This window comes from Cucurbita moschata, unplaced genomic scaffold, assembly GCF_002738365.1.
Source record: "Cucurbita moschata cultivar Rifu unplaced genomic scaffold, Cmos_1.0 Cmo_Scf00013, whole genome shotgun sequence".
In the NCBI taxonomy this organism is placed as follows: Eukaryota; Viridiplantae; Streptophyta; class Magnoliopsida; order Cucurbitales; family Cucurbitaceae; genus Cucurbita; species Cucurbita moschata.
The window spans coordinates 2,530,829-2,545,979 of record NW_019268529.1 but is presented as its reverse complement, the minus strand read 5'-3'; the positions used below and the strand labels follow the sequence as shown (position 1 = coordinate 2,545,979).

The following is a 15,151-nucleotide window of genomic DNA, read 5'->3' as shown; positions in this document are numbered from 1 at the left end:
GTTAAATGCAAACACATACATCTCATGAATGAGACCTATCATAACAGTCTATTTTGCTATATCAGCTATCCACAAAAATCTACACTCACCTACATCAATTTTACGTTTATGTTACAGTTTTAAATGATTATATCCACAAAAATGAATATATTAAGTATACAATAGCAACTTTAGACTATAAAAAATCTAGGGTGGTTAAAAAAAATGAACTTGGATGAAACTGAACTCATATGACAAATAATTTATCTAATAAAGCCCTGAGGCATTCCAAAAGTAACTTCACCTACCTTAGTAAGTCCATTTCAACAGTTTTATGTTTAATCTAGCTAATATTTGCTTAAGTTCATCAAATTCCATCATAAACTTCAACTTTAACGACATACAAGCATCAATCTTATAACGCATATATCATACTAGAAAAGTTTAAATAATTCTTGAACCGAGGAGGGAAAACTCATTAGTCAAAACAAAAGGAAAACCAACTTGGAATGCTAAAGAACTTTCAAACTAGACCTAAAAACAAAAGGAAAACCAACTTAGAATGCTAAAGAACTTTCAAACTAGACCTAAATTTATCATATATATACATCGATAGCATCAAGTGGAGACCTATATAGTATGATAAAACTTTATAGATAGTAACAAAATTAATGAATAATAATGTGGGTAAGAAACAAATATTAAAAATCCAAAGATAATAAAAATTAAAGAAATGAAAGCATAGATAATAACATTACAATAGTAAGAATCTAAAATTGCTTTCTAGATTAATTTTATAGATAGCATTATAACATTACAATAGATAATAGATAACAAAGAAATGAAAGCATGTTCATGCGATCTCACAACCCCCATTTGCATCCATTTTACTCGCTTTTTTGCCCAACAATGTCAGCAATGAACGCATCAAGATTCCGGTGAGAAGAACCACCGTCCTCCACCGCTCTTTTGCCCGCCGCCATCAGCTCAGCCGCCCTTTTCGCCATTGTCGTCGCGTTCGGGCCGTCCGTCATCTCCCATATGCATCTCTCCACCTCTTTTGAACTAACAATTCCCTCATCTCCCTTCCTTATTCTCACACCCATCTTGAAAACATCCGTCAACAATTTGGCATTCGTAGGTTGATCCGTCCACTCCGGAAATGCTATCACTGGAACCCCGGCCAACACCGTCTCTAGCGTCGAGTTCCACCCACAATGAGTCATGAAACAACTCACTGCTTTGTGCTTGAGAACCTTGTTAATGTTAAAATATGATTCAAAGTATTCAAAATACTTTTAGTAAATTTGAATTTATCTAGGATTTCCTTAATTCACTATATTCGTGTACAACTCTATAAATATTGGAATTATGTAACTTTTAACAATCGAGTCAGAAAACAATAATTGTGTAACCCTTTAAGGATTATCCTATAAAACATTAAATACTTGCTTGAACAAGTTTTTTTTTTTTTTTTTCTTTCAAGAAAGAAATTATATTTGGTAATTGTTACCAATTATTAACCTTTCTTAAAAAAACAAACAAAATGTTAAACAAACCTGTTCTTGAGAGCACCAATTCACGACGAGCCCCCTCCCACCAGCAGCCTCAAGAAACCCATCCGGCAGCCGAACAGTGCAACCCTTGGTAGATTCCTCAGGCAACGGTCGCTTGAACACCCAAAGAAACGCCTTCCCACTCATCAACAACCCATTAGCAATATTGTCAACTTGCTCTTGACACAAAACAATAATACTCCCAAATGACACATAAACAACTGACCCCATGTCCTGTCCATCCAGCCATCGCAGGCAAGAATCATCCGCCTTCCACATGTCTACGCTTAGCCCACCCTCCACCACTTTCTCCTCCTTCCCAAGCAAAAATGGCGATACTAATGGCCCGATTGGCGATATCATCGGCCGAACGACCCCATCGTTCATGGACCCCAAAACCTCTTCCTCCAGCTTGTCGAACGAAGTCCCCAAAACCCACTTCACCTCATCCAAGAAGCTGAAAAAATCTGAGAGGAGTTTTTGGAAGCAAAGATAAGCATTGGGGTGGATGAAGGTAGGGAGGTCTTCAAAGTTGAGTAATGGCAAGCCGGGTAATTGGAGAGGCTCGTTCTTGTTTTGTAAAATGGCGAACTCGTTGAGTTTGTTGAAGAAACGATAGTAGATGGAGTAGAGAGCGCAGGGTTGGATCCAAAGCACAGCGCAAGGGAGGTTGTTTTCTTTGGCAATGGGTACGAACCAAGGCACGAATTGATTAAGGATTAGGCACGAGAATTTTGTGCGTTGGGATAATTTAGCAATGAGATTTGAGAGATTCTTACTACCTTTAGTGCTTAGAGCGTGGATCCAACTTTCATAATCGGTGTTTGTGTCGAATTCGAGATCGAACCCGTCAGAAAAGAACTCGAATTGGATTGATGGGTTGGCGGGATCGGCGGCGGTCGTGTGTTTGAGCATACGGTGGCGGGCTATCTCTCCCGTGGCAATGGTGACATGAATTCCCTTTGAGATGAGGGATTTGGCGAACTTGAGCATGGGGTTTAGATGGCCTTGTAAGGCGGCTGAGGCCATGAGAACATGGATGTTTTGATCCAACACCATTGTTTTTGAAGTTCCTATGTTTTGGGTTGGAGAAGGTTTAGGAGAGGTAAAATGGTGAGAGGTTGGTATGATGAGCTAAAAAGCAAATATGGAGAGCACATGGAGAAGTTCCAATACATTGTGAAGTCACCGGTGGATATAGGGACAGTAATAAAATTAATTTAAAGCTCTTTTTGTTTTGTTTTAGAGCGTTGAAAAATAGGGACATTGTAGAATTAGATTTTTCCAAAGGCCAAACTTTAAACAAATGGCCCAATTGCTTCTTTTTAATTATAAATCATTATTAAAAAAAAAAATACTATTTTGCAAAGTCACTTGCTACAATTATTTTATATTTATACATAGAAGCCTATAACGACTCATGTCTAGAAGCCTCAATCCTTCATCCACGTTCGTCTAAAAGAACTATTAAATTTGCTTACGCTGCCTTATTTAGTTTTCGTAGTTATTACTTGCAACAATCCATGCCTACAATTTAGAATCTAATTTCAACACTTGAGGGTTTTTATGTTCACCTGCATCTATTGTGACATTGTTATGTTACTTTTCGCTTCTAAGAGTGAGAATTGTCCCAACAAACCAACACAAGTTTTTTTATCATGTTTTATCCTTACTCACATTTCTTAGGAAAATTCATAGGAGGTCACCTAACATAGAATTCCTCAACCTAAAGTTCAGTTAATTTTGGAGTTCTTGTGATTGAGACGTTAAAAGGAAAGGCGCTCCTTGTTTGAGTTAGAAGTAACTTTCAATTATTTTAAGCATTTCTTAGTCATCCTACCCTTAATATTGCTCTTATTGCAATTTAGTATCAGGTTATTTACGTACCCCTCCTTTACTCAGGTGTCACGTTTGATGGTGTTAATATAACACATGCGAAAGCAATTTGGATCTTAGGCACTTTAGGTACATCAATTATAGTAAATTAGCTAGCATGTTCAAAAGCATTAAAATTCAATAAGTTTGAATACTAACCTTTTGTAGTTCAAATTCTTTTTTTTTCACGAACCGGTTTCGAACAATCACTAGTGTCTTCCCTACTATTTTCCGGCCTTAGAACGGGATTGTGAAATCCAGTGAGTAACTAAACTATTTAGTACATCAAGAGAGAGTTTTGAGAGAATTTTTCAAAGTTTTTTTTAAGAGTACTTTACATGTACCTTGATCACTCTATTTATAGAGTGATATTTGCATGTTCATGCAAATTTGAGTTAATTAAATTTTGACACTCAAAATTTCACTCACATTTGTGGGACTATGTGGCAAGCATGCAAGTTTGAATTAATCAAATTTTGACACTTAGAATGTCACTCAAATTTGTGGGATTGTGTGGCAAGCATGCAAGTTTGAGTTAATCAAATTTTGACACTCAAAATTCCACTCAAATTTGTGGGGTTTATTTGGCAAACATGCAAGTTGGTTAAACCATATATTGACACTCAACATTCTACTAACTCAAACATGTATTTTTCCATTAAGGGAAGTCAACATTTTGACTTTATTTATTTTAATTCAACAATTAATTTAAATAATTAATTTTAAATTAAAATCATATTAAAGGATTAATTAAACAATTTAATTAATATTTAACATTAAATCAAATGTCAAGCACACATGGATTGAATCCCTATTCATAATTAAAATATTTAAATTTATTTAAATATTTCCAATTCTCTCTTTTTGTTTAATTCGTAATTAAAATAAAATGCGGTTAAATATATCCTATATATTTAGCACATATTCTTTAATTTGAATTCGAACACTTCAAACTCACTCGTCATACTTTTCTAAGGTTTAGTCTAATATGAACTAGTAGGGGGACCTAATAGACCTATAGATCATGGGCTCCTACGATCTGAGATTAACTGGCTAAACTCATTAACCTTGTTAACTAACATTCGTTTAACTACTAGGACACTCCACTATAGTCTAGTAGTTGCACTCCATTCACTATATTTATATTTCCATCCATTTGATATAACCATGATTAGTAAGTCGATCCTTCATAAGTTGTTCGTAACTAGAGCTAGGTAAATTTACCGTTTTTATCCCTAAAGTTACTTCTTGTTTCTTAAGTCCCACTGATCCTCTAATGAACAATTGGTTTGTGGTCTAACCACCAAACTGAATCACTCTCGAGCCAATGAGAGGGTGGGACCCCTTGTTCAAGACCTGGAGTCAGTACTTAAGGGAAGAACCTCTCTACTATCCCTAAAAGTAGGTAGAAGTGAATTATATCTTGCACCCTATGTCCCTAGCTATTCACCTAGTCTTACCCTTAAAATGGGAGGCTTATTGAGTCGGCAAACTCGAGCCACTCTCACTCATGCATATTTAAGGATAATTCTGAATAAACAGAAGTTCATAGTTAACTCAGGATTAAGGTCGAGTTACCTAGGTCATCGAGTGAAAAAATCAGTCTCAATAGTAAACGAAATTATAAAGTGAGAGTGATTTTCTTCATGGTCCGATCTTATGCAATACTCATTGCAAAAGACGCCCCCACTCACATGTCATCACATGTACAATTTAGTGATCACATTGTTTATATCATATACAAAAGTGGGTCATATCCATAGTGTCCCAGGATAAGGTACTCTGTCTTATCCCTGTACTATAGATCATTTTGATTGTATACTTGAACTTGATCCACTCTTATATCTCTACATATAGTTCAAGTAATCATACTATAGTCAGAGTATTCTTAGTTTATTGGCATTAGATTAATGATCGTAAAATTCATTTTATTCAATAACAATCTTTACGTAGTACACACCAATTATAACTTTTTTGAAAATAGAACACGTTTTTGTTTACAAACTATGAGTTTTAGGACATAAAACCCAACAACATTATCATAACTAAAATCGCTATCACAACTAGTTACTTGCGTGAATCATGAGCTTAGTGACTCAAAAGAGATAAGGAATCCTAAATAGATTTTAACGTCCCTACCTAAAATTGCTATTGTCATCATAACATAATCTCTGAGGCAGAAATAAACATTTAAAACTTCATCATAAAACACTGTCATGGACTTGCATGTTTGAAAACATCTTTAGAACAATATAACAAAATACTAAATAAAACAAATAAACATTAAAAGTAAAAACACCATATACTAACCTAAATTCTAAGAAATGAAATACTATTATCCTATGCATGTGTCATGGTTTTTACTTGTGATATCGTCGTCAGTCGTACATGGATGTCTTGCTTTTACTTGAAATAGAAGTAGCACACGGCTTGAGTATTTTAAGAAATACTCAATAAGTGACATATTGTTAAAACCATCATAGAGATGACGTTCTAACAAAATTAGATTTGTAGTACTTTCCTATACATGACTCACACGTGCAAGCGCGAGTTCCCAAACGATTCGTACCCTCCTGGACCATGTAATGACGTGTGTTGTTGGGGGAGTTGACGCACGGGGATCGCAATTGAGTTGAGAGTTGAGGCACAGATCTTGGGGCAGATAATACGGGTGCACGGGTCGCAAAACTGGACCGTGTATGCGTGGGCCATGTTTAGCTATTGGGAAGTGGCTGTGATGATGCTTCTATGTACTTGAGGTCGTCACTAACTTGCCACTACGTACGCACCATTGGTCTTAGCGCACTCTAGAGGGTTCTTGCTGTTAGACGAACACGACTTTCCACAATGGTATGATATTGTCCACTTTGAGCCTAAGCTCTCATGGCTTTGCTTTGGGTTTCCCCAAAAGGCCTCATACCAATTGGGTTTCCCCAAAAGGCCTCATACCAATGGAGTTAGTATTCCTCACTTATAAACCCATGATCATTCCCTAAATTAGCCGATGTGGGACTTCCATCATCCAACACCTCCCCTCGAACAAAGTCCGCCTCCCCTTAATCGAGGCTCGACTCCTTTGGAGTCTTAGTCATTTTTTACTGCCTTCGAGGAGGGGCTTGGCTCCTTTTCTTTAGGAGTTCTTTGTTCGATATTTGAGGATTTGAGGATTTATCAATCTATTGGCACGACTAAGTTTAGGGCATGGCTCTGATACCATGTTAGACGAACACGACTCTCTACAATGGTATGATATTGTCTACTTTGAGCCTAAGCTCTCATGGCTTTGCTTTGGGTTTCCCCAAAAGGCCTCATACCAATGGAGTTAGTATTCCTCACTTAAAAACTCATGATCATTCCCTAAATTAGCGGGACTTCCATCATCCAACACTTGCATCTTGTGAATCAAGAGGGAACTTATTGCATTCAATTTTTCAGTCTCTTCTATTATTTTTAGGTTACTTTTGAGTTGTGGTTGACAATGACTTTTGATATTCAACAGATTTGGGTCTTAAAAATACTTTATTCTCTAGTTTTATAATAGATTTTCAAGGTTATATAAAATGATTATATTGCAAATCAAATTTGTTTCCACAATGTTTGAATGAATCTAAATCACATTCTTTCCCACCTATTTATTTTAAATTTTGTATCTAATAAATCAGACTTAAAATAATATTAATTTTGAAGTTCCTAAGATTGAGTCTCTCAACTAAAGGTCAAAATTATTGGTATAAGTATGACTTTCAATTCTTCTTTTTTTAAGTCTTTCTTAGTCATTCTATTTTTAAGATCGCTCTCATTCGGATGTGATCTATGTTCATTTATGTATCTTTCGCTATTCGGATGTTACACGATCTAAAATAAATCTTTTAAACGTAAAATTGAATTTTTGGAAGAGTAAGATGATAAGAATTAAGTAAAGTTATAATTTTTTGAAAGCATGAAACAAGCTGAACCCAATATTATGACAATAACTTATAATCTGTGAAAAGAATTTTTGTACAATATGAGTAAAGCGTACTCTTTCTTACAGATTACAACCGGTGAGTAATAATTTGAAGAGAGCAACAAAATCCAACCAAATCCATCCCAACTTCACTTGTGCCCATCTCCCCTCCTGCTGGGTCCTGATGCCAACGTGAACACCCGCTCATCCAACAGCTCTCTCTGATACGACATGTTGGAACCACCACCGGCACCACCGCCTTCACCAACGTTTTGTGTCTTACGAGTATCGACCCAGACCGGTCCCCCGTCGACTAGAAAATTAGAGGTCGCAGTTAGAAGTAGGAGAAGCAGGGAGAGAAGGCAAAGATGCCTCATAATTTTGTTGGTGGTGGTGTTGAAATTGATGTTGTTGGGGTGGTGGGGTTTGTTTGTAAATGTTTTTAAGTGTGTTATTGAAAAAAGATTACAAGATTCTGTGACAGCAAAAAGAATGGAGCAGAAAAGATAGTATCAAAAATGGCATCTCAAATTAGCTAATGGAGGAGGAGGAAGGAGGAAAGGGGGTTGATTTCATACGCTCAGTCATGACTCGATAACCTAACCATTTTATTTTTATTTTATTATTATTTTTTTTTTAGATTGGATTGAATTTAAAAAAAAAAAATCGAGTTTAGTTCGTAGGTTGACATTTTTACGACGAAGAGCAAGAATATTTAACATTTATAACTGTTGATGGTAATGCATCGTAATTTGCTTTGATAAATAATACATTTTAAAATAATACTTGAAAATGAAGAGTTAGGTTGATTTTAACGGTGAACTCTATTCTAGTTGCCTAATCACTAATATAACCAACTCGACATTTAAAGTCGATCCAAAGATTTTTCTTACTCGGCTCAGGTACAACCAGAACCATATTGAGAGCTCATGTGTGGGTGGGATTTGGGTATAAAATAGGACTTAAAACAACATAAATCCAACCAAAATGTCCCAAATGTATTTATTATTAGGCTTGGCTGTGTGGATCATTATATTCCTTTTGATAAGCTTTGTCTTTGCGATGGACCAATTCTTACCAGTCAAATGGGAATCACTATAATGCATTTGTGTTCTCTCTTTTTCCTTCTTTGGAGGCTGTAGAATATGGTGGCTGCCATGCCACAAGTGTATAGTGTCGCGGTATCGTTCTTTGAGTTATTGAGTTGTCGACGTCACTACAAGAATAATGAATATAATAGCTAACGACAAGCATTTTTTTATAAAGTTCTGAGAATTTATATTATCGAAAGTCTAAAATATAATAACTTAATAATTGAAATTTTATAATCTATTTACGTTAACAAAATATGGTATTAGTAGTTTCTTAGAATAACAAAGTTATTCAACAAGATAATTTAGTTCACAAAATAGAAAATTCATCAAGCGTTCAAGATTATATAGTTTGCCATCTATAATCTTTTTGTATGTGTAAAAGTATCATTTCATTCACGGGCAAATAGACCTGTGCTTGACTTGGGAAATTGTCGGTTTAGTACAGAGAGAGAAAATTTTTGTGAAAGGCTATCAACTTATATGTACATAGATATAGTGAGTCTATGTTATGTAAACTATAGGTATACCACTTACGAGAAAGAAACCCATGTCGATAAAGAAGTTAACCAAATAATACAAGTTAGTGTTTGCTAGTCCTTCCACAGATGCCTCTCGTTCATTCTAATGAATAAAAAAGACTGTCGAAGGCTCGAGCGAGAAAAGGTGGTAAAGGAAACCTATAATTAAAATATGAGTACCTAAACTCAAGAAAGCAAGAAAGTCATTTCAAGAAGATTGATAATAAAAGTTCGATGGAGAAGACAAGTGAAGAATATTTAAAGGTTTCATCATGAGAATTTCATTAAAAATTTTGCCGCTCTGATAAATAAGCTTCAAAATCTTACAAAGATGCAACATAATTTTTCTCTAAAAACTCGTAAGATTCTACCAAAAATAGTTTGAGATCCAATCGTTTGGTCTTTTGAAGTCAATAACATCGACGATCCAATCACTAAATTCTAGAGGAGTGTTGAGTAGCGTTTGAAAGAAGGCTTTTTGTTGTCAAGATCATTGTGGATATATATTTCTTTTACAAAAGTAAAAAAGGCATTGGTTGAGGGAAGGAATCTAATTTTGATTTTTGAAGGATCGGAGGAGTTTCGTCCATATGCATTAGACACACGAAAGGAATAACTTTTATTCCCATATTTGTGATACACATCAAAAGCTTCAAATTTGAAGGTATATCTCATAAATAGAGGGAGTCACTTCCTTTGCATCCCTTCAATGGTTTGGAGGGAAATATCTCGATCAATTAAGAGGTTGATTATGAGTTTATAAATAAAAAATGCATTTCTATTGGTACAAACTTTTTAGGAAAATAAATAGTAAATCACGAGAGTTTATGTTCAAAGTGGACAATATCATACCACTATATGGATTCGTGATTTCTAACATGCTCTTAGAGTCGTGCTTTAACTTAATCATGTCAATAGAATCATTAAATGTTAGATAAAGAAGTTGTGAGCCTAAAAAATGCAGTGAAAGTCACTGAAGTATAGCGATCACATCTGATCATCTTGAATTAACCCATTCAAACTATAAAAATTAGTTTGGGTTAGATTTTTTTTTAGTTAGATAGTGTTGAATTCTTTGAAATTTGAAGTATAAGATTTTAATTATTAATATAATATAACATGTACCACGATGGATAAATATAATTTTTTAAAATAATAATAAATAAAAAACAATGTGGGTGGTTGGATTGGACTATAAACTCTATTCAAATTACCAAATTAGTAAACAAACCATCTAAAAATTTGAGGTTAGTCTAAAAGATGTTTTCAATCCAATTCATATACACCAAAAATCGAAAATTGGATTATGACATTTTTGTTTTTATGCTTACTTTTCTCCGTTCCAACCCTTTTCCAAAGGCTTTAAATCTCTAAGATTATTTATTACGTAATTTAAATGTTTTGCTTAAAACCTCTATCCTTGCTTGAATGACATAATTCTTTTCCTTGGATCCTTCGCATTACCTGTAACTTTGCTTTATGAGTGTCGTGTGAAAAATGTAGTAGAAGTTACGATAGATTGTATAAACATGAAATATACTGGACTCTATTTATGATTTAGGATTATGCGTCTTATTTATTAGGTCACTAAATCATATAAAGATTGTATCTTCTTTTAACATACAACTAAGTTTATGTTTCCATATCATTGAATCATCTCACCCTGATTCCTTATAAGGAACGTATATGGTGTTGCTTATTCAATAACCAGTCACAATACATTATTCACGTGAGAATTTTTGTTGTAATATGTACATCGATGAATTATTTTCCTTTCGGTATTACTTTCGTTATTGAATGTTCTTCGTCTTCAACGCACTCACCCCATGAAAACACTTATTAAGAAATATGCAAAAAAAAATTCAATATAAACCATGTGTTCAATGCATATCAAACTCATCTATGCATTTACAGGAACATTGCCTCATTCCTTTCTATTTAAGCTTAAATTAGCTCATTGAGGGCAACATTAGGCAAATTTAGACACCCAATAAAGTTTTTGTTATCATAACATTGATCCAAGGATGGTGGGTCTATTCCATTACATCTTATTTTGTTGGTTCCGTACGGTTTAAACTGCATACAATTCACACAACAATCCAAACTATTATATAACAACTTAATCAATATCCATCCACGAGAAGCAAACAATCATCGAGCACAATCAATCTTGAACTCTTCAACCAATTCTCTCGCATTTATAGTCGTGGTATCCTCATATACGACCGAATCATCAAGCCCTCTAGAACGAATGCGGTCAAGAATCCCTGAATCAATATCCCATGAAGCATCAACAATGGTAGTGCTTCCCTCATACCCTTTCCCACTCGCTATAGGCGTGAACTGAAACTGCAACGCCAATTCCAAATCATACACCACGTCGTGCATTGAAGGCCTATTTGTCCCAACTTCATCCACACATTTCTCAGCAATTTCAACAAATTTCCTCAATGAGTTTGCTTCAATGGTACCTACAAGAAACGGATCAATTACCTTTTCAATTTCTCCTCTTTTATTGCACAAAATTGCCCAATCGGCTAAGTTTATCTGTTCACTTGGAAGGGTCTTGACGATTGGAGGTCTAGCGAAGAGAACTTCAAAAAGCACGACACCGAATGAGTACACGTCAGATTTCTCTGTTAATAGAAACGTGTTGAGGTATTCGGGATCGAGATACCCGAAAGTGCCTTTAACCGTGGCGTCTAATGCTTTGGCGTCGGGTACTCCAGCTTTTGATATCCCGAAATCGGCTACCTTTGCATTGTTGTCTTTGTCGAGCAAGATGTTGGTGGTTTTAATGTCTCGGTGAATGATGACACCAAAGGTGGAACCAATGTGTAAATAATCAAGCCCTTTTGCTGCATCGATGCAGATTTGAAGCCTTTGTTTCCATGACAATGGAAGATGATCGTGGATCTTTGAACCATATAAATAATCTTTTAAAGTTCCCCCTGCCATGTACTCGTATACCAAGATCATCTCTTCGTTTTCATTGCAATACCTGTCAAGCATATATATATATATACATAAAAGATTACCTACTAGCCGAAAATATTAGCATAGATAGAGCTCGACTCCATCTCTAAATTAGCCAATGTGAGACTCCATCCCAATAATCCTCCCCTCAAACAAAGTACATTATAGAGTCTCTCTTGAGGCAAACAGACTACCCTTAATCGAGGCTCGACTCCTTTTTTGGAGTCTTCAAACAAAGTACACTCTTTGTTTGACACTTTAGTCACTTTTGACTATATCTTCGAGGCTCACAATACTTTGTTCGACATTTGAAGATTCTATCGATATGGCTAAGTTTAGGGCATGACTCTGATATCGTATTAGAAATCACGACTCTTCACAATAGTATGTATTGTCCACTTTGAGTATAAGCTCTCATAGCTTTACTTTGAGCTTCCCCAAAAGACCTCGTACCAATAGAGATATAGTACTTGCTCATTGAGTCCCAACAATCCTCAACAAAACATTCACAAAGGCACAACGTATCACTAATATCAATTACAAATATCAAATATTCTTCATCTTGTAAATAATAGGAAAGTATGGTCGGATTAGGTTGGATTGTAAATCTATTTTTTGGGTTAGTAAAGGTGACACACACAAAAAAAAACATAAAACTATGTCTAAAAAATGAATCCAAAATTTTCAATTTTTAAAAAATTTAACTCAACCCAAATTGAAAAAAAGAAAATAAAAAAATTCAACTAAACCTAAGTTAGATAATCTGAATTGATCGAATTATCTAGTCACATGAACGAACACCTCTACTATATATAGATTCCATTGTTGTCTCCTCTTATTAAAAAGAAAAGTAACTTAAGATAAAAGGAATATCTAACATTCCTATAACAAAAAAAAAACTAACAATTATGTCCTAAAAATTTGAACTTTAAACAGTATTGAATCGAGTTAAGTGGCAGTTGGACATACCCGCATAAAGAAACCAGATAACGATGTCGAATTTGAGACAAGATAATGATCTCTGTCTGAAACTCCTTAAGACCTTGTCCAAGCCCCGGCCGACTTCGTTTCACAGCCACCTCTTTACCGCCAATAGTGCCCACATAAACACGTCCAAACCCTCCAACACCAATCACTTTCTTCTCATCAAAACCATTAGTACCCTCAATTATTTCATCAAGCGAGATCTTCAATTCAATGTTCAAATTAGGAGCAAGATCCGCCATTGACATAACTTTCTCCGATGGATCATTTTGAGGTAGCGGCAAAGGCCGATGCTTTCTTGATTTCCGACCTCTAATCAAATAAAACAAAGCCAACCCAATTATTAAAGCTATGATCACCACCCCACCAACACAAACCCCAATTATAATCCACTTTTGATTGTGTTTATCCTCTTTTGGCTTCAAATCAATTGAACCCACAAATGATTTCTCAATCAACTCCATAATTTCAACTCCGTTCATGAAGGCTTTTGACAATGGAGCTTCTTTGGTGTGCGCTATGCCGACATTGAAATATCCTGTCCTGTCTGTAACAATGATACATTCAAACCAGAATGGCTTCCCAAATTCACTCAATACTTCCTCGGAATCAATGTGTGTTCGATTAACGTCGAGGAAGTAATCGAACCGGAATGGCGTGCTTCGTGGTTCGATGATGTCGCAAAAATGGAACCGAATGAAATATCTGGTTGTCTTCTTTACCTTAAAGACCCATGTTATGTTTGGATCTTTTGAGGTTTTAGTAGAGTTCATGTCCAATGATTTTGCATGACTATACACGGAACTTGGAGCTGTGTAAATTGTTGTTACTATGTAGTATTTTATGTCTTCTTTGAAGGTGACGTTTTTTGCTGGCGATGGATGAGTCATAAATCCTTCATCTGGCAACCATGTCCTCCATAATGGATCCATGTCTGGAGTGACCAAGGGACCACCCATCGAGACCCTGTTGTTGAGTGTATATATATATATATAAAAGATTAATTTAAATGGATGATTTGATCTTTGAGCTAATAAGCTCGACTTACGAAAAGAAGTTATTAACTTTGAGCATTGGTAGGATAATTGTAGTTATTAACTTGAATAAATTTAAAAAAATTGTTACACATAATTGTTACTATTTTGCGGGAGAAAATTTAAGAAATTTGTTCATACTTTCCCTACTATAAATACAGATTATGTGTATGGTCTATTCATAACAACAGAAAAAATTGATTAAGGTTCCTACGTTCAAAAGCTCACTCCCCTCGAGGTAATAAAACACATAAATGTTTAAGATCTATTCAAAAGCTCCCTCTCCTTGAGTTATTGAACAGCATAAGTGTTTAAATTTTCTAGGTTCAAAAGCTCTCTCCCCTTAAATATTTAAGGTTTCTCTGTTTAAAAGTTCTCTCCTCTTAAATGTTTAAAGTTCCTCTAGTCAAAAGCTCGGTTCAAAAAGGTCTCTCTCCTTAAATGCTTAAGGTTCCTATGTTCAAAAGCTCTCTTCCCTCGAGTTATTGGAAAGCATAACTGCTGCTTAAGGTTCTTATGGTCAAAAGCTCTGTTCAAAAGCTCTCCCCTCCCCTTAAGAATGCTTAAGGTTCATATGTTCAGCTCTCTTCCTTGAGTTATTGAAAAGCATAGTGCTGCTTAAAATACCTCTGGTTAAAAGTTCCGTTCAAAAGCTCTCTCCTCTTCCATACTTAAGATTTCTCTATTCAAAAGCTCCCATCCTTTGAGTTATTAAAAAGCACAAGTGCTGCTTAAGGTTCCTCGGGTCAAAAGCTCTATTCAAAAGTATTATCCCCTTAAATGCTTAAGGTTCCTCTTATCAAAAGTTCTCTTCCCTCGAGTATTGAAAAGTATAAGTGCTTAAAGTTTCTTCACTGAAAAGCTCTCTCCTCGTAAATGCTCAAGGTTTCTCTGTCCAAAAGCTCTCTCCCCTTAGTTGTTTGTTTCGACATATTCTAAGTGTTGTTTGTTTCGACATATTCTAAGTGTACTATCTCCGACGGGGTTAAGATATCTGAATAGTTTAACATGATAGCAATAAATTAAATCCAATTTTGTCTTCCAACAATAACATTTTTCTTGTCCAATCCAATAAATTATGATTGAAATTAAAATTATTGTAGTCCACGAAACTTTTAAAAAAGTAACTCTCTTTTCTAAAATTGAAAAAAAAAAAAAAAAAAAAAAAAAAAAAAAAAAAAAAAAAAAA

General features: G+C 35.1%; 2 protein-coding genes across 2 annotated transcripts in view; both read right to left on the bottom strand.

The window, feature by feature from the left end:
- Positions 1-855: 855 nt before the first annotated feature.
- On the bottom strand, positions 856-3,605 carry LOC111451482 (UDP-glycosyltransferase 84B2-like). The gene is made up of 3 exons (XM_023091924.1): positions 3,570-3,605; positions 1,539-2,608; positions 856-1,235 (listed from the first exon to the last, which is right to left on the bottom strand). The coding sequence occupies exons 2-3, from the start codon at positions 2,592-2,594 to the stop codon at positions 867-869; spliced, it is 1,425 nt and encodes a 474-aa protein (XP_022947692.1). The 5' UTR covers positions 2,595-2,608; positions 3,570-3,605; the 3' UTR covers positions 856-866.
- Positions 3,606-10,875: 7,270 nt separating this feature from the next.
- The window catches only part of LOC111451689 (probable receptor-like protein kinase At2g23200), a 5,733-nt gene continuing 1,457 nt past the window's right edge, over positions 10,876-15,151 (bottom strand). Inside the window, exons 2-3 of the mRNA XM_023092199.1 lie at positions 12,914-13,894; positions 10,876-11,969 (exon numbers count right to left, since the gene is read on the bottom strand). Coding sequence (XP_022947967.1) covers positions 11,120-11,969; positions 12,914-13,894 — 1,831 coding nt within the window. The 3' untranslated portion in view covers positions 10,876-11,119. The remainder of the gene's footprint in view (positions 11,970-12,913; positions 13,895-15,151) is intronic.

Bases quoted from the DNA above. Each gene is read 5' to 3' on its own strand.
- LOC111451482 (XM_023091924.1), bottom strand. From the start codon at position 2,594: ATGGTGTTGGATCAAAACATCCATGTTCTCATGGCCTCAGCCGCCTTA. The intron at 1,236-1,538 runs GTTTGTTTAACA...AACATTAACAAG, and splicing joins ATTGGTGCTCTCAAGAACAG to GTTCTCAAGCACAAAGCAGT.